Genomic DNA, 23,404 nt, shown 5'->3' with positions numbered 1-23,404 from the left:
TGTGGATGTGTCAGGAAGAGATGTTCTGTCCATGTGCGTTGGAGAGGGAGTGGGGACATTATTACAAGCAGGAGTTGTGGAATGAGCTGAGCAACGGGAGAAGCTCAGGAGAAAACTGGCCGGAGGCCTGGAGTTATCTGCAAAGGGTGACTGAAGGGGCCAAAGAAATGGGATCCGTTTCAGAAGCATGAGTAGCAGGAAACTGTGAGCAGCAATAGGGCCAAGAGGTAAGAGCAGCTGCAGAGTCAGGCAAACATGCCAACCTCTGTAATAGTGACAATAGTTCACAGCAGTGATAGCAAACTTTCTCCTTCTGACTCAGAAAGAGAGAGATGCCAAAGTCTCTGCAGCAATTTAGGCCAGAGGCAACAGATGCCTGGCTGAAGAGCCTGAAAAACACCAACCATCAACCACATCTTGGATGGCTAAAAGATAGCCAGAAGTCAGGCTGAGAAGAAAACGATGTTTGTTTTTACACATTGTAAGTGGGAAGGCAGCAAAGGATAGGAATAAACTAAGCTGGGGTCATTAGCTCCCTACATTAGGTGTAGGAGAGGAAGGAAATAAAATGATAGACATTGATATAAGAAACATACAAGAAATAGGCATAGCTATAATAGTTATAGAATATAAATTGTAAGATAAGAACATAGAAATGTTTAGAATGTGTGATTGAGCATATATATATAACTGTATATCTTTGTTTTCTCAGGTTTTCGCGGGTGTTTGTATGTAGGTCTTTGGTTATTCAGGTCTTCTCCCACGTAAAATTGGAAGTGTCTTGGCGACGTTTCGACGAAGTCTCATTCGTCATCTTCAGGCTGGTGTTCTCGGCTTCTGGAAGCACGAAGCCGAGAACACCAGCCTGAAGATGACGAATGAGACTTCGTCGAAACGTCGCCAAGACACTTCCAATTTTATGTGGGAGAAGACCTGAATAACCAAAGACCTACAACTGTATATCTATATATACATATGTATGTAGCCCTTGGGTTATGAAAGCAAATTGGGACCAGAATGTCCATTGCTAAAAGATGCACTTGTAAAGTATGAAGTCATATGACTGCATCACTTAGCAATAACAGTTCAGAAGTCCTCATGCTTCAACCTCGCATGATGATGGCATCTGACTTCCTGATGGCTTCCCAATTGATTTTGCTTGTGGGAAGCTAGCAGGGAACACTGGAAATCACAAGAACACGCCTGCAGCTTGCTGTGACAGCATAATTGTAAGCTAGACACCAAAAACAGGGACATTGTAGCAGTCAGACCTTCACAAGTTTCAACAATCACTGAATGTGTGGTTGTAACTTGACAACTGTATATGTATTTGTGTCACTCATTCATTCATTTATAGAGCCACTGAAATGTATACAGCCCTGGAAAAAAGTGGACATACTTTCAACGTTTTTGTAAAAAAAAAAAATGCTGTACTATAAATTATGTGGTACCAGTTTATAGTGTGAGGGACTGTATGACTGAAAGTTCATCCATTATCTTCCACAAAAAGAAAGTTTACAAATCAAGTAGAATCTCAGCTTGCTGTTTCTATGTTAACTCTGTATATGCATGGAATATTATTCAAGGGAAACAAGATCAATTTTAAATTTTGATAATATAGTTTTGATAAATTCTGGTAATCCACCTATTATTTCATATACAATAAGAAAAGATTTCCAGTGTAGATACTATCTTGCAAGCCAATGTAATTTTGCCCTCATTTTGCCACCTGGGAGGCACCAGCAATGCACTGATATAAATCAGTATAAGCCATATGAAAAATACTAAATTCCCTAAATATTAAATACTATTACTGAAGTTCCACCCTAGTTTTGATAGCTACTACATACCTTGTAAATTAGGGCAAACGCAATCAAATTATTCCACTCCAAATTCAAACTATAACTGCATACTCCAAAACTGCTTATTTATTCATTCTCTAACCCCTATTTATCAATACAGCTGTCTCCACTGTTAACCAGAGGGAAGGAGAAGCTTTTGGTCACTGTAAACTAAAAAGAAACATCTGTCTCTCTCATGCAGTGTGTATGTGAATATAACTGTCTTCCCCTCCCATCCCCCAGTACCAATTCCTGAAAATAAAACTTACTCTCATGGTCTCCCATAGCCCCACGTGGCTGTGAAAGACAAGAACAGGAGGAGCAGCAAATATTTCACTTCATCATATTTGAAAAGAAAAGGAGAGTAAGCGAGAAGAGAGAGCGCACATTCTTGTGGCATTCCAAAGGTCCCAGGACACTGATTCCACATGCCTGAGCTGAGCCCTCAGTGACTTGGGAGTCCTAAAAAGAACATGGATTTCTAGGCAGCTACCCAAATTCAACACAGACAGTATTCTATCTCCATTTTTTTAATGGCCAAAGAGTAATAGGGGTGATGGAAATTAGGAGGTGGGGGCATTTGCAGAGTTGGATGAAAACAAGTGTGCCACACAAAAAAGGTAGGCCGAGTACTCCTTTAGAAGGAAGAGCTACATTGATTTGTAATTAGAAGAGGGGGATTATACTCGTACATGGTTACGCAATGAATGAGTTGTTCAGAGCATTGCATGTCATTCAGTCTCTGTAAACGTTCTAGCCTCAGGGCTGTCTCAAACTTTTCCGCCCGCATTTCACTGCCACCAATCCTACCCACCAACACAAACACTCCATCCATTTTGGTGGAAACTGCAAAGTTAAAAGCTTCCTTCCAAAGAGGCTTGCTTGAAAACACGCTGCACAAGAGCTCCAGCAGACCGTGGCTATATATAAATACCACGGCATTTGCATGTGTTTGGATAAACACATGATAAAATTTTAAATGTTAACACTTCCACATGCAATGTGGAAAGAATGTTTTTGCTAGAGTTTGACATGGGGGAGGAAGGAACATTTAAATAGGGTTGACGGAAGAATGTATTTTGAAATGTCAATGTGTTCTCTCTCGGCTAAAATGTTTAAGTTACAAAACTGCAGTATTAGAAGCTTTGTGGTTGAGTTTTGTAATTAAATTTAATTACAAAATTCTGCCCATTTCAAAACTAATAGGCCTTACTTTCAAAATATATCTTAAGATGATGTGTGGGCCTGTGCAGGGGTGAAATCCAGCAGGATTCTGACAAGTTCTGGAGAACCAGTGGCGGAAATTTTGAGTAGTTTGGAGAACCAGCAAATGCCACCCCTGGCTGGCCCCAGAGTGGGGTGGGAATGGAGATTTTGCAATATCCTTTTTCCATGAATGGGGAGGGAATGGGGATTTTGCCATATCCTTCCCCTGGAGTAGGGTGGGAATGGAGATTTTGCAGTATCCTTCCCCTGCCATGACCACCAAGCCACGCCTACCAAGCCACACCATGCCCACCAAGCCATGCCCACAGAACCGGTAGTAAAAAAAAAATTGGATTTCACCACTGGGTCTGTGTGTATAAAAATTCCCTTCTCACCCTTATGGGTGATATGTATCTTCCTCAATCTCGGGTCCCCTATCAGAGCTTTGAGAGTCTGAGGGTTCTGCGGAGTATCTTAGCTCTATGCAGCATCTATTAAACAGAGAGCTCTGATGTTGTTCCTTGGATCTATTGGAGCCACTCTCCCAGTTTAGGAATCACAGTCCTGAGTGTTCCTATCATCACTGGGACCACTTTGCTCTTTACTTTCCATATCCCCTCTAGTTCCTCCTTTAGACCGTGGTACTCCTCCATACTCCTCCTTCCTAATGGCACTGCACTTGGCATTGCTAATTTATCGTAACCAGTACTTGCCTGTCCATCTGGTTCTAGACGTCCCACAGGATCTTAGCTCTGTTATTCTCCATAATCTCCCCATCTGGACAGTCTAGCCCATAGACTTTGCAGATGTTCCTCTACACCAGTGATGGCGAACCTTTTTCTCGTTGCGTGCCGGAAGTGTGTGTGTGCGCGCGCGATAATGCCCGTGTTGCACCCATATTGCAATGTGACCCCCCACGCATGCGCATACACACGTGACACCCCACGCATGCACCCCACATTGCGCACACTCCCCCATGCATACGTTCTGCATTGCGCATGCGCAGTCCCCCACATGCGCTTCGTGCCTCCCCACCACGACTTGTTTTGGGCTTTCGGGAGCAGGCATTGAAGTGCAAGAACCGGCTCCGCTGGGTACAAAGGGGTGGGGGAAAGATCTGCTTTGGGGCTTTCCTTCTCCCCAGCCGAGCTGCAGACCTGTCCAGGGGCAGGGATTGAAGCCCCCAATTGCTGCTTCTGGCAGCACAAGAACCGTTGTTGCCGGGGATAAGGGGGTGCCAGCGCCAGAAGCAGCGGGCTGGGGCTTCAATCCCTTTACCTGGACAGCCTGCTCGGGTGCGGAGACAGGGAAGCCGCAGATCGCAGATCCTTCCCACCACCCCCTTGCACCCGGCGGCGGTGGTTCTTGCACTCCCCTTCCCCAGCGATGGCAGGAGCAGTTGGCGGGGGAGAGAGGGTGGTGGCAGGCTGCAGCAGCAGGCTGGTCGCGCTGGTTATAAGGCAGCAGCGGCTCCTCCTCCTGCCACCCTCGCGCTCCAGGCAGCGTTCAGGGGCAGCCATATCTGTCCTCCCCCTACGCCAGCCCATGTGGAATCCAGGCAGCGCAGCTGCAGGGCCTTTCCTCGCAGTGGCGATGGCGTGATGAGGCAAGCAGGCAGCCGGGCATAGGGGAGTGACTGGTGGCAGTGCTCCTGGCTGGCAAGGGGTGATCCCGGGGCTGTATGCAGGCAACGATGGCATGGCCGGTGCGCACCCGCATTAAAGGCCAGCTGATTGTCATGCACGCATGCGCACCAGTAACCCGCAGACTAGCTGGCTGGTGCGCATGCGTACCCTGGAAACCCGGAAGAGGAATGGGCGACGCCACGTGTGCCAGGCAACATGGCTCTGCGTGCCACTTCTGGCACACGTGCCATAGGTTCGCCAACCCTGCTCTACACAATGCCAGCTACTTGGTTGTGCTGTTCAGTATATAATGTTCCTGCCTGAATTTTTACACTCTGCCACTATGCTTTGGACTTTTCTGAGGTCTCTCTGCATAGTCTGTACCTTGGATTCTGTTTAGTATGGTAGACCCCTGTTTCTATGGATCTGTTGCTTAGTGCGTGTACTTCAGTTGATAAGATTTTTCACTGTCTGCCACCTTAGCTATCTGTCAGCGATATATCTGTGTGTGTATCACATAATTTTATGTCTATAATCATATAATTTTAAATGAGTATCAGTTTTGCACCTAAAATCGGGTTCTTATGGCATATCTACCTTAGCACAATCTTCAACATTCCAATCTTCTCCAACATTTCAATCAATAGCAAGCTAAAGGAAAATAGCATTTTTGAACCTTACCTCACTCAATTTGGCCCAGTTGAAGGATTTCAGTGGATGAGATGGCTGCGGGATTGATTTTTTCTTTAGGCTAATCTCACTGTTGCTGAACGTGGTGGTGGTGGTGGTGGAAGAAATGGGAGGCAGACTGACATTGAAGAATGGAGGTGCTCCAGGTGGGGGTGGAGGCCCACCTGGAGGTGGTGGTGGAGCTGGAGGAGGAGGACAGCTAGAGAAAGGAAGAGGTGGGGGAGGCGGTGGCAAAATCTCTGATGATCGTAGAGAAGAGGACAAAGAAAATGGTCCACCAGGTGGTAATTGAGGAGAAATTGGGAATGTACTATTCCCTTGCTGGAAAAAGAAGTAATATTTGAGAGCAATCAGTAAAAAGATACTAGTTTTTATTGCATTACCAGAAATATAACACCCCTCCCCAAACATTGTAAGAATCATATTAGTGATTACTTCATTTTGGTAAGGGTGACAAAATGTCAATATTTAAAAAGTTTCCCTTTTAAGGGTCATCCAGTCCCTGCCAGGTAGGTATGGAAACCTGGATAAACTGCAGGGCTTCTATAAGGAATATTTTGACTAATTAGCAATAGCACTTAGACTTATATACTGTTTCACAGTGCTTTATAACCCTCTCTAAGTGGTTTACAGAGTGAGCATATTGCCCCCAACAATCTGCGTCCTCATTTTACTGACCTCGGAAAACAAACCCAACCTAAACAAAACAAAACGGAAGCAATGACCAAGAATGAATTAAAAACACTGGCAATATAAGTTGCCGTACATGTTGTCTTCTCCACAGAAAACTTCAAATCTTATATTTCTGTTTAAGTATTTAGGGAAAAAGAAGAAAAGGGGCCCGTATCCTACCGAAAATTCATTCAGCTGAACAATAAGGTCACTCATTTGATCCCGAGTTTGGCGAAGCTCCAGGGATTCTCTTTGCAGCTTGTCCTTCATTTTATTCAGTGTCTTCATCATTTCATCTTTCTCTTGGGTTTTTATGTCACATTCTCTTTCTTTCTTCTCTAACCTGCTCATCAATTCAACATGTTCTACAAACAGTAGAGGGAAAACTAAGTAATTGCAAGCAACCAAAATATATAATAAATCCAGATAACCTAAACTGTAAAGTGGCTGGGGGAGAAGAGAGTTTCATTAAAATATTGATGCGGATTACTCTAGATGTATTAAAAAAAACCCTTTAGACTGAAAGTCAGCATGGTTTTTTTTTTTAATGAGAGTGGCACTCAAAATAGGGAGATCAGTCTAATGTTAAAAGGCATTGTCAGCTGCTCTTTAGCATCAGCAAACTAATAATACAAGAAAACACATTCCCTGAGCTTTGTCCTTTTCTAGATTACCTGAAGTTACATGTCTAAATTCCATTTTTCCCCCAACTCTGAAATAACCACATACCTTTCCGGAATTTCTCTGCTTGATCTCTCCATTGTTTCACTTCATTTTCATTTACCAACCTGAATGAAGATAAGGTCAGATTATTTAAAGCCCATTCCCCAAAAAATTAAATAGAAATATTCTTAGAAGAATAGGAACATATTAAGAACCAATAGCATAATAAGCTCATTTCTAAGCTCATTTCTTGTTATTGCTGTTAGCCTTTTAGATAAAATTAACTCTCTATTGCAAAATGTTATAATATAGTTTAATGCAAATTTTACTGGGCAAAAACATAGACATTATTTTGACTAATTTTATTTCTACATAGACGAAACCTTATATATGAAGGGGCCCTTATCTTAAACATATTGCGTGAATAAAATCCAGTCCCAGTTTTCATGCTTCTTACATCTTAATGATGTTCTTGACATTGAAGTTTTCCAAAGTAGATACATCTGGATCATTCCCTCGTTCATCCTGAAGAACAATTTGCTGCAATATCCTGTCTAAAAGCTGCCATTGTTGAAAAGTTCCCCCATTTCTTTTATCTGCAATCACAAACACCAGTAAGGAAACTTAGAGATCTAATCACAAGGCCCTGAAAGCAATTTCTTTGAATATTATAAATGAGCACATGTGAAAAATATATATACAAGTAATCCTCATTTAGTGACTACAATTGGGACCAGCAACTCCGTCATTGAATAAAGTAGTTGCTAAGTAAAACTGCAACTGTGCTTACAAACTTACTTCAGTTTTCCTTTGCTTAGGATTAGTTCTCACTTGATTATAATGACAGGAAAACCTGGTTTCCCAGAGAAAATGTGAAATAAAAAATGAATAATGCTTAAAAATAAATGAATTTCTATTACCCACCTCCTATGCTTTTTTTATGACTTCCAAAGAAAAATTTGTAGAAAGATATTCAAGTTATCCCAAAGCATGAATACCTATATGTGGCCAATAACTTCCACCTTATAGAAAATGGGCTTTTACTTACCCAGTAAATTTAATTGAAAAAAAGGAAAGAACCTCTGAAATGAAAAACAGAGCCTGCTAAGTACTCCCTCTTAGGTAAGTCCTTTTTAAAATTAAAAATAAACTATTGTACACTTCAGTTCTTGACCTGAGGATTATGGATCATAAGCCTGAATATTTGAAATAGTCCTGCAATGACCAAATAAGATTTTTTTAAAAATTTCTTCAAGTTACTGTTTTTCACTCAAAGCAATTTTTTATAACCATCCAAACTACCTTCAAGTAAACTCTGGCAAAGCTAACATATTTCCCTCTCCCTCCCTCCCTCCTTCACACACACACACAAAACCACAATAATTTTGGGGAACACTTTAGTTCTTGCCCAACATTTTAATGAAACCACATAGATGCTGTTATATATGCAGCTTCTGCTTGCCAATAGTATTATTCATTTTCAATTTCAGGTTGAAAACAAGCTGAAGAGATTTATACCATAGTAAATTAGAGAAGATGTTTTGATTCCTTCTAGAAGTTTATCTTTTTAATTCATAATCTCATGCCATTGATTATTCTAGTTTAGAGGGACAGGAGCTGAAGTTCAAAGCATGAAATGTGGCACCAGATTCCTTATTTCTGACATATATCTTATAGTACAGGCAGTCCTTGATTTACAACAGTTCATTTAGTGACTGTTCAAAGTTACAATGCCACTGAAAAAAAATGCCATTCTGACCGTTTTTCATGTTGCAGCATCTCCATGGTCAAAATTCAGATGCTTGGCAGCTGACTTATATTTATGACTATTGCAGTGTCCCGGGGTCATGTGATCGCCTCTTGTGACCTTCTGACAAGCAAAGCCAATGGGGACGCCAGATACACTTAACAACCATGTTACTTTAACAACTGCACTGATTCACTTAACAACTGTGGCAAGAAAGGTCATAACATGGGGCAACATTCCCTGAACAACTCTCTCCCTTATCAACAGAAATTTTGAGCTCAGTTGTGAACGTAAGTCAAGGACTACCTCTATATGTAACTCAGGGTTGTCAAACTGATGGTCCATGGGCCAGATGTGTCATGTGCAGGCAACACACACCCTAGCTCCATGAAGGGAAAAAGCATCATGATACGTCATGTGACGACGTGACACCGTGAGTTTGACCCCCCTGATATAACTGTTCGGCCTTCAGACACACAAACATGAGGCAAAAAAGTGCAGCCAATAGACCCAGTATGAACCGTTCCACTCTGCATTAATATGTTGAACATGTCAAGCCCAAATTTTAAAGTGGGCTGCAAAAGTTCAGTAACTGTATATTTTCTCTCAGCACCTCCGATTAAATTTGAGTGGCTAATTCCAAATGAAAACAAATTCTATTTAGTTGTTGCTAGACTATTAAATAAATGTAATATTCCCAAATTTGTACGATATACTTCAGAGAAATCGCTAATTTGCTTTTCCAATTAGGGCTTGAGAACTTCTTATTTATCAGTTCCCATGAAGTAAGATGGGAATGAAGTATTTTCTGTGAATTTCCCATAGTATAACAAGAGTGTTCATCTGGCCAGTGTTTTGTTTTTCATCAAAATTCTGTGTTAATTAAGAATGGAACCTGCATATCTCCGACTCTTAACACAAACGTTCTTTCTTGTTCCTTTAAAAAAGAAAAAAAAATCTAATAATTTAATCAAGTTGAACTTCGTTTCCAGATGGACTTCATCCAACATTTCTCCTTTTATTGCTTGTTAAGCAAGAAATGGCTGCTTCATGTTTTTTGGGGGGAGATCTTAAGTGGGAACAGGAAAACGTGCTCTGGGAAAGCCAGCTGTCTACAGGCAAAAATTCTGTAGTGAGCTAATCTATCTCTACCTTCCTTTTAGTTGTATGGAAATGGTGAGTCTGAGAGATAATCCATACTGCATGGTCAGAATGTATGAGTAATCAGTTTCCCAGAAGATCAAAATTGTCTAATGAATTAGTTTCCAACTTTGCAAAAGAATAAAAGGTCGTATCTTCCTTTCCTTTCTTGGAAAAGTAGTACTAGGATCTATTTTGCAGCCACTAATCAATTTGTATCTGAGCCATTTTCTTCTGGACCTCTAATTAAGTGGTTCTAGTTGGAGAACCAGAAGGGGAAATCATATTATACTACCATGCACAGCTACTGCACACTAAAGAGAGGATGTACTGGTTTATTATAAAATCTTTGATTATGATTAAATGTGTAAGTGTTTTGCTATCACATATCACAGGATGCATGCCAAAGCACCTGCTAAGATTGCTTTGGCAACAACGAGATATCAGGATGCCATGTATCTTGCCCTAGTGATCAGGAAAATGAAATGCAAAAGACAAGATTATTTGACTGAAGGAGTATGCTCCACCAATATTTTAATAAGTTGGTCTATTTTCCCAGGTCTGAAAAATGCTCTTGACTGTTCCATTCTGAGCAGACTATGGGAATGTTGATTTTCCCCTTGTTATGTTATCTCTATTTAAATGACATATGGTTCTTGCAAGGCTCACAAATTCTACCACCACCTTTATCTTTCCTGCTTTGTGGATAAAAAACTAATACACAGCAGTGAATAGCAGAGTAGTTTCAGAAAATATTAATTTACCTTCCTATCTCTAACACACTGTAATGGGAGAACCTTACTAAGAATATACCCCTACTATCTCTTCCCATCTAACTCTCCACCCCATGTAGCTTTACAACTCTTCTCCCATTTTTATAGGGAGAACTAAAGAAGATACTGCCTGTTTTTTTGTTTTTTGTTTTGGTCTTAACCAATATCCAAATCTGTAAAGAAATTTAATAAAGCTTCAGGTTTTGCACCTTCTGAGGAACTCTTCTACATGGGAATATCCCTTGAATCTGTCCAGATCAGCTTCATTTTAGGATTCGAACAAAGCTGAAAAACATTCCTACTACAAGGAACTCGACAGCTGGTAGGTGAAGAAAAAAAGATCAATGTTCATTTTGCTCCAGTAAGATGACGTTAAGCTTTGTTGTAATATTGTAATGCTCTATGTTGTAATACCACAATGATGTGATATTACAGTCCATACCAAAACACTAAAAAATTTATTTGTTTGTATCCCAAGTTTATTATTTTTACCAATAACTCAAGACAGCAAACATATCCAACACACCTTCCGCCTCCTATTTTCCCCACAACAATAACCCTGTGAGGTGGCTTGGGCTGACAGGCCCAAAATTACCCAGCTGGCTTGCATAGCTAAAGTGGGACTTGAACTCATGGTCTCCTGCTTTCTAGCCTAGTGCCTTAACCACTAGACCAGACTGGCTAATGGTAATATGGTAAAAATGTGGTAATAATCCATGAAATTTGAAGGGGGTATATTTTTGGCACCACCCTCTTAGATCATTAACTTTACCAACTAACTTTCTTCTTACATATCACAGCACTTTCCCTTTGATTGTGAGAAGAAATGATCTACTTACAAGGCATTTGTAAGCAGTGCTGGAGTACAGACAGTAAATAGGGGTAAGCATCTGTGTGCTTCAACTTCTTCTTAATCAGCTCAAACATCTGTGAGGCGCTTTTTGTGTCAATATGTACCTACAACAGAATACAGAGAAAGGCAAACAAAAATTATAATAAAAACATCATCATGAGGCATATTTTAAACCAAGTAGCCAAATCATCAAACACATAAATTTCAGAGTGTAAAAAGGTGAGCAGAATAAGGTGATATTATATTAGTTTGTGAAAAACAACTGTCAACATCTATGCTCATCAAGAAACTGAAACCCAATTTCTTGCTTATGCCTTGCATTTGCTGCATTATGCGATGTCTGTATATGAAAATAAAATGCCACATTTTAAAAAGAAAATAATAATTTGTGACACTTCTGAAACTCAGTCCGGCTATTGGAGAAGGTATCTATTACAAGACCCATGCCAATTAGAATGCTACTCGACACCGGGATGCCTATTTAATGGTGGATCCATTGACATCTACCAGGTTATTCCCAGAAAGAAAAGAAAGTATCTTACTACATTATAGGTAATTATTTCAAGATGTCACAATTTATCTTTATTTTTGTTATGGTCAGAGTTACCTAATCTAAAACAAGCCAATAACATACATTAAGAAGGGATGCACAAAATGCATCAGGATGGAATGATTTAGCAAATTATGGAAATTTTCATTTACTTCTGGAATACAGGCGGTTTGATGATTTCTGGAAATATATTTTCCAAACAAAAAGTTGTGTGGTGTGCCCAGTGTTGTGGACAAAATAGATTCAATCTACTCCAGTATTACTCCCTGGTTAACGAATTTTTCCAGTTGCTAATATTAAGAATGCATATGTTACTTTTGCTATTAAAAACTAAACAATTGATAGGGAAAATAGCTACCGTATATTAAAAAAGAAGACAATGTTAAAACCAATAATTGAATCTATTGTGCTTAGAATAAGAAACATGTAAAATTAGGTAGGCTTCTGAAAAAAAAAATACTGTAGCACATTAGTGGTTTTCTTTTTTCATATCTTCAGAATAGATGACATTCATGTTGCTCTGCTCAAAAATCTATTATAAAACACTTTCATATTATAGAGCATACTTATCTTTTTATCTTGCCTGACAAAAAATTTGGTAACTTCTATATTCTACTCTATTACCGTTATTTGAAAACCTATCCTTATTTTTATGCATCAACATTTTATTGGACTTACATCTGACACTGACTGTTGTTTATGTATACATCAGAGCTGTCAAATTCCCGGCCTGAGAGCCAGATGCGTCACACGCTGGGCATTCCCATGCCCTGTTTAGCGAAGGGGAAAAAAGTCCCGATACATCACATGATGTCACCATGATGTGAGTTTGACACTCCTGGTCTACACTGTCTGTCTACTAACACTACAGTAGATGGGAACTACCGTAGCAATTATGGGGACAAATTCATAACATTAGAACATGTTCTAGCCTTTTTAGAAAAGAAGCAGTAAGTGCAATCATGTGAATAATTCCAGTGTAGTGCAATGTAGCATGGCTTTGATATACTGAGTACTGGTTTAGATCTTCTAGGCTTCAAATAAAAAAAGGGGGGGGGGTCTCCATTGAGGACTAAAGTGCTAAGCTGCAGCAGGTGCTTGCTTCAAAGAGAAGTGAGGAGCTGTCCACTGAGTTCCTAAGATTCATGGTGCTGAATCCAGCACTGGATCTAAAGCCCCTTAAAAGTGGACAGAATTTAGGGGGTATCAAGTTAAAGCTGTGTGGAATTGGAACAGCAAATGTACAAACACCCAAATTGTAGGGACACATTTTATCCCACAAAAGGCCATTTTAGGTGGTCAAAGCCTAAGAGCAAAGACAGATACAGAACTTCAGAATAATAAAGATGGCAAATCTAAAATAGACATAAAGAAAACTGTATTGGAAAAGAACTCTGGGGTCATTCAGTGTCTTTTATTCCCTAAGTGAGCAAGGCATATTAAGCAATCTGGACCAGCGAACTATTGATAACCAACAAATATTCCTAAAACTCAAATTATAAATGCGTGAATGAACAAAAACCGAATTGCGGCATTTTAAGCCATCGCTCCCATAATAGTCCAGTTAAATGAGGGGGACCTGACAAGATCTGAATTAACTTAATGACCAGATAACTTTTTTTTTAAAAAAAAATAAACCTTGTTATACTTTTTGTTCTGTATATATAAGAAAGGAAATGTCTCATTTTTCTTTAGTTATATGAAAACCGTGCCTTTGTCCCACAGAAAAATCTGGTATATTTATAGTAGTAGCTAAGGCAAACTTTCTTAGCAGCAAAAGCAAAAACACCCACCATTTCAAACCTCTTTGCAAGTTCCAAGTCATCTTCATTTCGAACCATCTCAAAGAAATCTAAGTGCCTAGAAGAAAAATAAACATTTTCATCATCTATATGTTATTCATAATGATGTGAACTCAGTTGGAATTAGTTTCCACATTTGATATGCTGCCCTTAAATCAATGTGGATTGGGGGCCCTACATTCAGATATGATTTTCATGACATAATAAAAAGCAAAACTAGATCAATGTGCTTATTTAGATTTAAGGCAGATGGTATCTTGAAAAACTGGAACTGCTGTTTGAACCACAGAATAAGACCAACTGAGAGACAACTAAAAGTTATAAATTGGCATCAACTGAGATAATCAACTAAGGATTAATGTTAAATATATAGCATGCAGATTTATTTATTCTCAGAGAGAAATATAGTGATGACCACTGTATGTTAGTTTGGAGGTTTCAATTCTTCCTGTCTTATTATTTGCAAAATTCCCTTCCCCAGCCCCATTTTTCTCCAGATTTTTGTTTTAAACCCTCCCACCTTTAGTTGGAAGAAGAATTGTTTTCCAATCTATACTATCTTGCTCAAGCTACTGTATAGTTTCAAGACTTTAAGCAGAAAGGGGGCAATTGCCCCTATATATTGAAATCATGCAGTTCATTTTATGATTTAGTTCATTTTATCTACATCAGTTTCCAGCTGGCATGATAACTGCAATAAACATCAAGTAGGAATGTAAAATATGGCTCAAACATAAAATATTGGAATAGGAGAAAATAGGATAACAAGATAAAAAAGAAATATCACAGCATTGATTCAATTAAAAGAGCCTGGGTGAACAAAAGAAGGTTTCAGCTGGCAACCAAAAGTTTACAAGGCCTGATACCAACAATAACTGAACTGGTAATTCCATGGCCAAAACATCTGCTTTAAGAACACCAATATACATTCTAGCAAATGTGCTGTCAAAACAGTATCCTTCCTTGGAAGGAATAGGCTAGCTTGCAAGTACTGTATTTTCCGGCGTAAGATGACCCCTGACTTTTCCTGTTAAAATATAGGGTTTGGGCAAGACTCGCCGTATAAGACTACCCCTCTTCCAACGCACACCAAATAAAAATTAAAAAACATCAACTGGCTCACCCACAATGTAAAAGCAGCTGTGCTAGACCCAAAATGGCCCCTGCAACAAGCAGGAACCTCACACAGCCACAAAAAGCCCAAAAAAACAACTTTCACACTTTACACACACACAACACAACACAACAGGCTCACCCACAATGTAAAAGCAGCTGTGCTAGACCCAAAATGGCCCCTGCAACAAGCAGGAACCTCACACAGCCACAAAAAGCCCAAAAAAACAACTTTCACACTTTACACACACAAAATTCCACATACAGCTTTGTGAGATTTTGTGTGTTTGTGTAGTTAGAGTGAAACACTACAGAAACACACTAAATCTCAGAAAGCTGCACAAATATTATTTTATTTTATTTTATTTTTATTTTTATATGAAAACTAAATTTAAAACTTCCTAAACTTTAAATGGCTAGGTCTAAAAAAGAACAACTAAAAAAAACCCCAATTAACTATTTTTTTTAAAGTTCCCAAAGGGGGAAAAAACTTACCCAATAGAACAGGGGTCTCCAACCTTGGCAACTTTAAGACTTGTAGACTTCAACTCCCAGAATTCCTCAGCCAGCTTTGCTTTGCTGGCTGAGGAATTCTGGGAGTTGAAGTCCACAACTCCCTGCCTGCTTGATTGCAGGCAGGGAGTGGCTTGCTGATGGAATGGATTGCAGGCAAGCAAAGCAAGGCAAGCGTTGCGACTAGCAGCTAAGGTAAGCAAGCTGGAGGGGGAAAACTTTTTCCCTTTTACATGGCTCTGGCGATCCAAGCTGAGTTGCCTGATTAGCAGGCAACTCAGCTGGGATCGTCAGAGCTTGGATTGCCAGAGCCATTTAAGGCTCGTCAGAGCCTTTCAGGCTGGTCTGCCTGGTTACAGGAGAACGACACCTGGCGTATAAGATGACCCCCGACTTTTGAGAAGATTTTCATGTGTTAAAAAGTCGTCTTAAACACCGGAAAATACGGTAATAACCTCCAAAAGTTCTGTAGGTCTTAAATCAGACTCAATTCAATCTTTATGCAAGCATTTTAAATTTCTCTAAGTAGCAAACTTTGGAATAACTAAAAGATGTTTACATTAGGTTGCTCCCATCAACAGTCTAGCTATAGTATTCTGTACCAACTGCAGCTTCCAGACCAACTGAAAGGCAACCCTGCTCAAAGCACATTGCAATATTTAGTTCTAAACTGATAGTTTAATATCCATGTAGACAGTGTACATATTCATTAAGTTCCCATGCATTTAATAAGCCTCCATATTTAGAGTCTGTTGATATCCAAACCATACTGATTCCTCAGGAAGCAATACAATATATTGATAAAAATTTCAGGTATGTTGTGCTAACTGTACAATTGAAATTGTTGGTGTCAATTGTGAGGTGCCAGAAGATGTACATTATGTGATCTGAAATATATTTTTCTTTAAATGGCCACGTTATGCTATATTAAATTGAATTAGAAGACTATACATTTGTCATTACAACATATCTTTTGCTTCACCTGTCCAATGTTGCATTTTCATGTCCTCTGAGTTTATCAATTACAGGCTGAATACCCAGCATTAGAAACTCATATCGTAGGTGCAGTCGGAATTCCAAGTTGTCCTAAAAGAAAAGAAAAAGAAAAAAAAGCCCTCAGATTCAAGTCATGAAAATATAGCTTAAAGAATTTAGAGAAGAATTAATTATGCCACAAAATTCTGCCAGCTATTTTCAGAGATTAAATGACAGAGATTAAAATAAATTCAGCACATACACTCACCTCTCCACTACCTGCATTCAATACAGCATTAATAAAGGACATGATGGCTGTTTTTAGGTTCACTTCATCACGATATCTCCCCATGCTTCGGTCTAGCTCATTGAGTAGAGTCTGTAAAGCAAGAGAAGTGGTAATAGCAAGACAGGATAGTAATTTATTTATTTATCATTTAATAAATTTCCAGAGGTTGTGGGCGCTCCAACACTGGAGACTTTTAAGAAGAGATTGGACACTATTTGTCTAAAATGGTATAGGGTTTTCTGTTTGAGTGGAAAGATGGACTAGAAGATTTCCAAAATCCCTTCCAACTCTGTTACTCTATTATTAAGATGGACAGGACAAAATTATATTGTAGGATAATTAATTTTTCCAAGACCATGAAATCTGTTCAAATGCTTCAATGGGTTTGGGTAGTTAAGCTGAGAAACTAGGTTTCATACAATACTGTGCATGATTTTTAAGCCAGATGGAATCAACTGGATAGTTTTAAACAACTGGCACTACAGTGTCACTACAGTGGTGACACAGTGATTAGAATGCAGTATTGCAGGTGATTCTGCACACTGCCAGGAGTTCAATCCTGACCATCCATCCTTCCCAAGTCAGTAAAAAAAAGGACCCAGATTGTTTGGAGGCAATATGCTGACTCTGTAAACTGCTTAAGAGACTGTAAAGTACTATGAAGCAGTATAGAAGTCTAAGTGCTATTGCTATTTATTTATTCTTTTCTTCCATTTAGTCTCCCAATTATTACTTGCTGCACTGGGTCACTATGGGTTGGGTTGGGTTGGGTTGGGTTTGGCTACAGCTATTTTGTATGAACCAAGCTACTGTGGTTTGTAGACATGACTACAACAATGTATTGCATATCTCAGTGTATTCTATTCAATCACAGTAATTAAGCAAATCAGCATTGCTAATTGTATGCTTTATCTTTTTTTTTTCCTGTTTCTGGACAGCATTCTTGGATTGTGCCTGAACAATATGATGCATTTAATTCCATTTAAATTTAGAATGAAAAGCTGATACTACAGAGCAAGGATAGGTAAAATGGTACTCTTCACTTCAAGCCAATGTGGGAGTTGCATTCAAAAACATCTGGAGATTATCTATCCCAACTCTGGAGGGTAGCCTATGTGCTGTTATCCTTTTAATGCTCAGCAATCAACCTTGAAGTGAGATATTTCCTGTTTGTTTTAAAAAAATTGATAGCCTACTATCCAGAGGATCATGGGGCTTACAATGTAACCGTTGGCTTTTTCCCCAGAGTAGATCTTATTTTCAGCATAACAGCCCATATGTTAGGGAGTGTTCATACTATGCTATTTTCTCTCTCGTAATGGAAATTAATTCTTCTTGCCTTTCTGGGTATTTAGACATCTAGACAAATAATCATGCATGCTTTTTAAAATTGAAAGCATTCGCTGAGTTCTTTGTTCCCACTTATTCGCATATGTGAATGACTGTTTGAGGTAGCTATTCTATATTAAGGATGTATAATAGACATTAAAATCTACATTATTAAGACTTTGAGGGAATCTTTCTTCAGGTTAAAAGAATAATACACTGATGAAAACACTATTGAAAAGTCCACTTTGTATAAGCCATATATCAAGGAATAAGTCTCCATTTTGGCATCTGTAATACACATTCACATACATGTATTTATATACATATGTAAAAAGGGAGATGGTTGACCATGCTGAGTGGAACAGAAGAGATTTGTGCTTACTACTTAATAAGAGAATTTCTAGATTGGAAGACGATGATGTATAGACATATTCATTTTATTCATCTAGGAAGGGAAAGTTTCAAATGATTCCTCCTTGGAATTATTAACCCACAATTTCCTCTTCAATCGGAGACCAAGAAAGGCAAAAAAAAAAACCAAAAAAAAAACCCTTCTACTCAGTCTTCACTTCTTTGTCATTTTGGCTGAGAGGATTTTTCATCATTAATTTTTACTATTCAGGAAGAACGTTAATAACACTTTTGCTGTCAGTGCCAAATAGCCACTTGTAAAACATCAGGGCTGATGTTTGAGGCTGAATAGTTAATATCTAAGGGAAGAGGCAGGGAGACCTATGATGACTGACTGGAATTAACTTAACTCAGCAAGATTCAAGCCCTGTGGAATATTCCATTCTCTGGGCAAATCTAAATGATATTGCCTAGATGACAGGAGGCATTTCCTTTTAACATGTCAATGGGGACTTGGATTTCCTATATATTTGCATACCTTTGGTTATAAATATAACATAAAAACGAGGGATATCAATTATATATTCCTTAGCAATGATGCTCTCCCTATAATATACATAAAGTGTAACTGCTGCAGCTGAATATTGTGAAGATATTTTTCTGATAATTTTTTTATATGTTTCTGATAAAATTTCTGTATGTTTCATAACTCACCCCTTTATAATTCCTCACAATTCTCTGTCCATATTTGGGTAAGAAGTTAATCTAAATCTCAAAATAGTTTTAGATGATAGATTTAGAGCACATATCAAGCATACTAAAAAGCAGAGACATCACCCTGCCAACAAAAGTGCACATAGTCAAGGCTATGGTTTCCCCAGTTGCAATGTATGGCTGTGAAAGTTGGACTATAAGAAAGGCTGAGTGCCAAAGAATTGAGGCCTTTGAACTATGGTATGGAGAAAACTCCTGAGAGTCCCTTGGACTGCAAGGCGATCAAACCGGTCAGTCCTAGAGGAGATCAACCCTGACTGCTCTTTAGAAGGCCAGATCCTGAAGATGAAACTCAAATACTTTGGCCACCTAATGAGAAGGACTCACTGGAGAAGAGCTTAATGCTGGGAAAGATTGAGGGCAAAACAAGAAGGGGACGACAGAGAACGAGGTGGTTGGATGGAGTCACTGAAGCAGTAGGCGTGAGCTTAAATGGACTCCAGAGGACAGTAGAGGACAAGAAGGCCTGGAAGAATGTTGTCCATGGGGATGTGATGGGTCGGACACGACTTCCTAACTAACAACAACTATCATATCAACTTTTTGGGGGTGCCTAGATGTTTTGTTTCCTACAATAACTGCTGAGTTTTAATCACAGAAATCTGACAAGCATTACTGCATGAATATTCATAATGATAGAAGCAGCCAAGTTAGATTTAACTTTGAATCTGTTATGCTAATGCTAGCACTTCTGACACCAAACTGAAAGAAAGAAAGAATGCCTGAAGTACCTTGAACAAGTTTAGACTGTTGAAAGGAACTTTGCAGAAAGAAAGGCTGGCATTTAGGCACAGACTCAGAAAAACAAATAAACAAGCAAATAAAATAAAACTATGTTCATAATGGAACTAAAAAAAAAAAAAACCAAGCAGGCAAAGATTCATCCTTAACTCCTTTTATACTACACATGTATATATGGACATTCTGCACATTCATGGAAAAGATAGGATGTTAGTTCCTAAAGGTTCATAAAATACTCTGAAAACAACAAACAATAACTTGTCAAAAAGGTAGTCATACATATTCTGTAAAAACTATGCTGTTCCATACTAGTTAAGAAATTACTTTTTTCCCCAAGTTATTTTTATTCACTTTTAGATTGTTAGAGAGAGAGATTAGGAAGAGAATTTCTAGTTCTAGTTTTTCATTTTACTGTTACATGAAATTGTGAAATGCTCATATTTACCCTGTTTCCCCAAAAATAAGACCCTGTCTTATATTTTTTTAACCCTGAAATAAGCGCTTGGCCTTATTGCCATGGACTCAAAAGCCCAATTGGACTTATTATCAGGGGATGTCTTATTTTGGGGGAAACAGGGTATATATATCTATATATCTATACATGCATACATATCAGGGGTGAAATCCAGCAGGTTCTGACCAATAGCAAAATTTTTGAGTAGTTCAGAGAACTGGCAAATGCCACCTCTGGCCCCAGAATGGTGTGGGACTGGGGATTTTATAGAATCTTTCCCCTGGAGTAGGGTGGGAATGGAGATTTTGCAGTATCCTTTCCCTGCCGTGCCCACCAAGCCATGCCCACCAAGCCACGCCCACAGAACTGGTAGTAAAAAAAATTGAATTTCACCACTGATACACACACACACACACACACACACACACACACACACTATTTGTTCTAAGAGAAAATTCCCATATCAACATATTTAAAACATAGTATCTGACTCCAAAGCTACTTTGACATATATGTAAATCTGCTATATCACAAACAGAGATATTCAATATTTGGATCTGTAGGAGGAAATATACTTTGGATCTGGCATGAGCACATTTCCTGTACCTGTCACTGGTTCTTTAAACAAGTCTAGGAAAATAGATGCCTGAATTAAAGAAGTAACAGGGCAGTAATGCATAGTCTAATTCCTTAAGGCCTCCTTAACTCAAAAGTATATTATCACAATGAAGAAAAAAAGTTTCTTTCAGAAGCTCCTGGCCACTACATTGAGTTCGTCCACACTGGATCCAAAAATCCTGTTCCTGCTGTCAATTCAAGTATTGCACACCTGTAATTGCCGAATTTTAATCACAACATTAAGACTCAGTTTTCTGAAAGTGTTTCCAAAAACAAAGCAAATTAAGTAAATATATTCAGTGTTCAACATTCAGGCTATTAGGCATCCTATGAACTGCTCTGTTATTACATATCCACATTTTGTTGACATGTTCAGAACATGTAGTCACATATATTATTTTTAAGCAATTCGAAGTACACATACTTATACATACTCTCTTATCATCATTATTTTGTAATGCTAGTAATATTACTGCTAAAAGAAGTGTTAGGATAAATGCAGTCAGCAGGGTGCCATAGGCTCGCAGCCCTGATTGATGATAAATTTTGAGATTATTTTAGTCAGTCAATAAATCACAAAACTTCTGGCATCGCTTTTATTTTGAAAAATGTCTCTTGGATCCATTTTTATTCTATGAAAAGACAGAAAAGGTGGATAACTATCTATCTGTTCAGAAAAGATAAAAGTTAAATTGGTGTAAAATGTCAGTTGTTCTTTTGCCTATTATACTCTGAAATGGTCTAGCTCAGCACACTGGATCAAAATTCTCACAAACACAGTGAGGAATTCACATATTATTGATTTCATACACTAGGTGAAATGTCTCTCTTGAGTAGTATTGTGAAGTTAAGATATGGAAGATTATTAAACAAAATAATACAAAGATGATCCTAGACTTATATGGATATCCATATGGACTTATATCCATATATGTCCATTGTTGTGGCCCGCCAGTGGCCTGCGTGGATTGTTGCTGATCCCGATGACGAGGAGGCTGGTGTGGTGCGGCACCAGCAGCCTGTGCAGCCGACACTCGAGTCGGACAGCGAGGAGGCTGAAGAAGATGTGATGCCAGAGGCAGGGATTCAGTCAGGGCCTTCAGAACTTCCAGAGGCTCCTGTAAGTGAAGAGGATGAAGAGGAGGAGCCTCTTCTCAACGCACGGGCACGCAGAGCTGCCAAAAGGCAGGAGTGGTTCCTCAGGAGGAGGTCTCCTCGAGAGTAAGGCTTGGAGCTAATTGGCCACTCCCTTAGCCTATTTAAGAAAGATCGCAGCTTGCAACAAGCTGTAGGAAATAACTTTAGTTTGCTAATCATCCAGTTTGGATTTTCTCTGCAACCTTGCTTCTGGGCTTTCTGCCAACTCCAATAAGACTCTGACTATCTTATCTGTGGAATTCTGTCAGGCTGTTAAGAACGCTTATTAACAGCCGGCATTTGCTAAAACTGCGTTATTTGAGTAAACTAAGTTTTGTTCAGAGTTTGTGTGTGCTGTGTTCTTTGGGATCCGTAGCTGGGGCAGATTATCCATAGATCCTAAGGGCAGTAGAGAAAAGAAGGACTAGGGATGCCATGATAGCAGTATTCCAGTTTGAGGGGCTGCCACAAAGAAGAGGAGGTCAACATATTTTCCAAAGCATCAAAAGGCAAGACATGAAACAATGGATGGATGAAACTAATCAAGGAGAGAAGCAACCTGGAAATAAGGAGAAATTTCCTAACAGTGAGGACAATTAACCAGTGGAGCCGCTTGCCTTCAGAAGTTGTAAAGGCTTCATCAGTGGAGGCTTTTAAGAAAAGACTGGACAGCCACCTATCTGAAATGGTATAGGGTCTCCTGCTTGAGCAGTGGGTTGGACTAGAAGACCTCCAAAGTCCCTTCCAGCTCTATTTTGATTGATTTATTCTGTTTTACGCAAAGAACCAGCTCTACAAGTCATCTTGCTCAATTCATCATTTTTTACCTGGAATCTTGTTCTCTCCGCTGCGTAGACCTGGTAATGAAGCATGGCCTGCAGAACTTTTTTGTGACCTCCTGGCACTAAGCAAACAGCCCCAAGGATCTCCAGCACAGCAATCTTGGTCTTGATGTTCTCCATCCGTAAACTCTGCGAAATTATATTGATGCTTTCCGGGTGGGCTAGAACATGGGCTCGTCCTTGGGAGTTGTTCATCAGAGCCTTGATGCATCCTATAACGGATGTGTGTATACGGCTTTCAGAGGTTTCATAGTCCATACTCTTCAAAAAGTTCAGCAAGCAGCTCAGGCCATCCAGCTCAATAAATCTTACTACGAATCTGTTCAGAGATAGGGGGAAAAAAGAACAATGAAGGCACTTTGCATAAATTGTGTCAGATTAATAAAAGAACCACATTGCCTCTTCTCTTAATTTGGGAAACTCTAAAGCAGGGGTGTCAAACATGGATCGTCACGGTGTTGTCACGTGACATATCATGACTTCCCCCCCCCTTGCTAAACTGGGCATGGGCGTAGCCAGTGCATGATGCATCCGGCCCATGTGCCATGAGTTTGACACCCCTGCTCTTAAGTGTACATAGCTGAGGATCTGGGCAAACCCTTTTACGGAGGCAGATGTGTATGTGGAATAAAATTTGTTCAGCACCCTCTGTTTTCTGCTACAAAGAGAAATTGCATTATGGATCCAACATCACACATTTAAATGA

The 23,404-nt window shown here is 39.3% G+C and overlaps 1 protein-coding gene across 6 annotated transcripts in view; it reads right to left on the bottom strand.

The window, feature by feature from the left end:
* The window catches only part of DAAM2 (dishevelled associated activator of morphogenesis 2), a 210,778-nt gene that overhangs the window by 46,917 nt on the left and 140,457 nt on the right, over positions 1–23,404 (bottom strand). For all 6 annotated transcript variants that reach the window (XM_034428014.3, XM_087883100.1, XM_034428012.3 and 3 more), the window contains exons 6-14: positions 22,684–23,017; positions 16,432–16,542; positions 16,171–16,274; positions 13,554–13,620; positions 11,197–11,314; positions 7,155–7,293; positions 6,764–6,822; positions 6,215–6,399; positions 5,354–5,683 (exon numbers count right to left, since the gene is read on the bottom strand). In XM_034428014.3, the coding sequence (XP_034283905.2) occupies positions 5,354–5,683; positions 6,215–6,399; positions 6,764–6,822; positions 7,155–7,293; positions 11,197–11,314; positions 13,554–13,620; positions 16,171–16,274; positions 16,432–16,542; positions 22,684–23,017 (1,447 nt within the window). The remainder of the gene's footprint in view (positions 1–5,353; positions 5,684–6,214; positions 6,400–6,763; positions 6,823–7,154; positions 7,294–11,196; positions 11,315–13,553; positions 13,621–16,170; positions 16,275–16,431; positions 16,543–22,683; positions 23,018–23,404) is intronic.

This window comes from Pantherophis guttatus, chromosome 1, assembly GCF_059756535.1.
Source record: "Pantherophis guttatus breed Tessera chromosome 1, ASM5975653v1, whole genome shotgun sequence".
Lineage (NCBI taxonomy): Eukaryota > Metazoa > Chordata > Lepidosauria > Squamata > Colubridae > Pantherophis > Pantherophis guttatus.
Note: the sequence above shows the minus strand (reverse complement) of the source record. Positions and strands in the feature narration are given on the sequence as shown.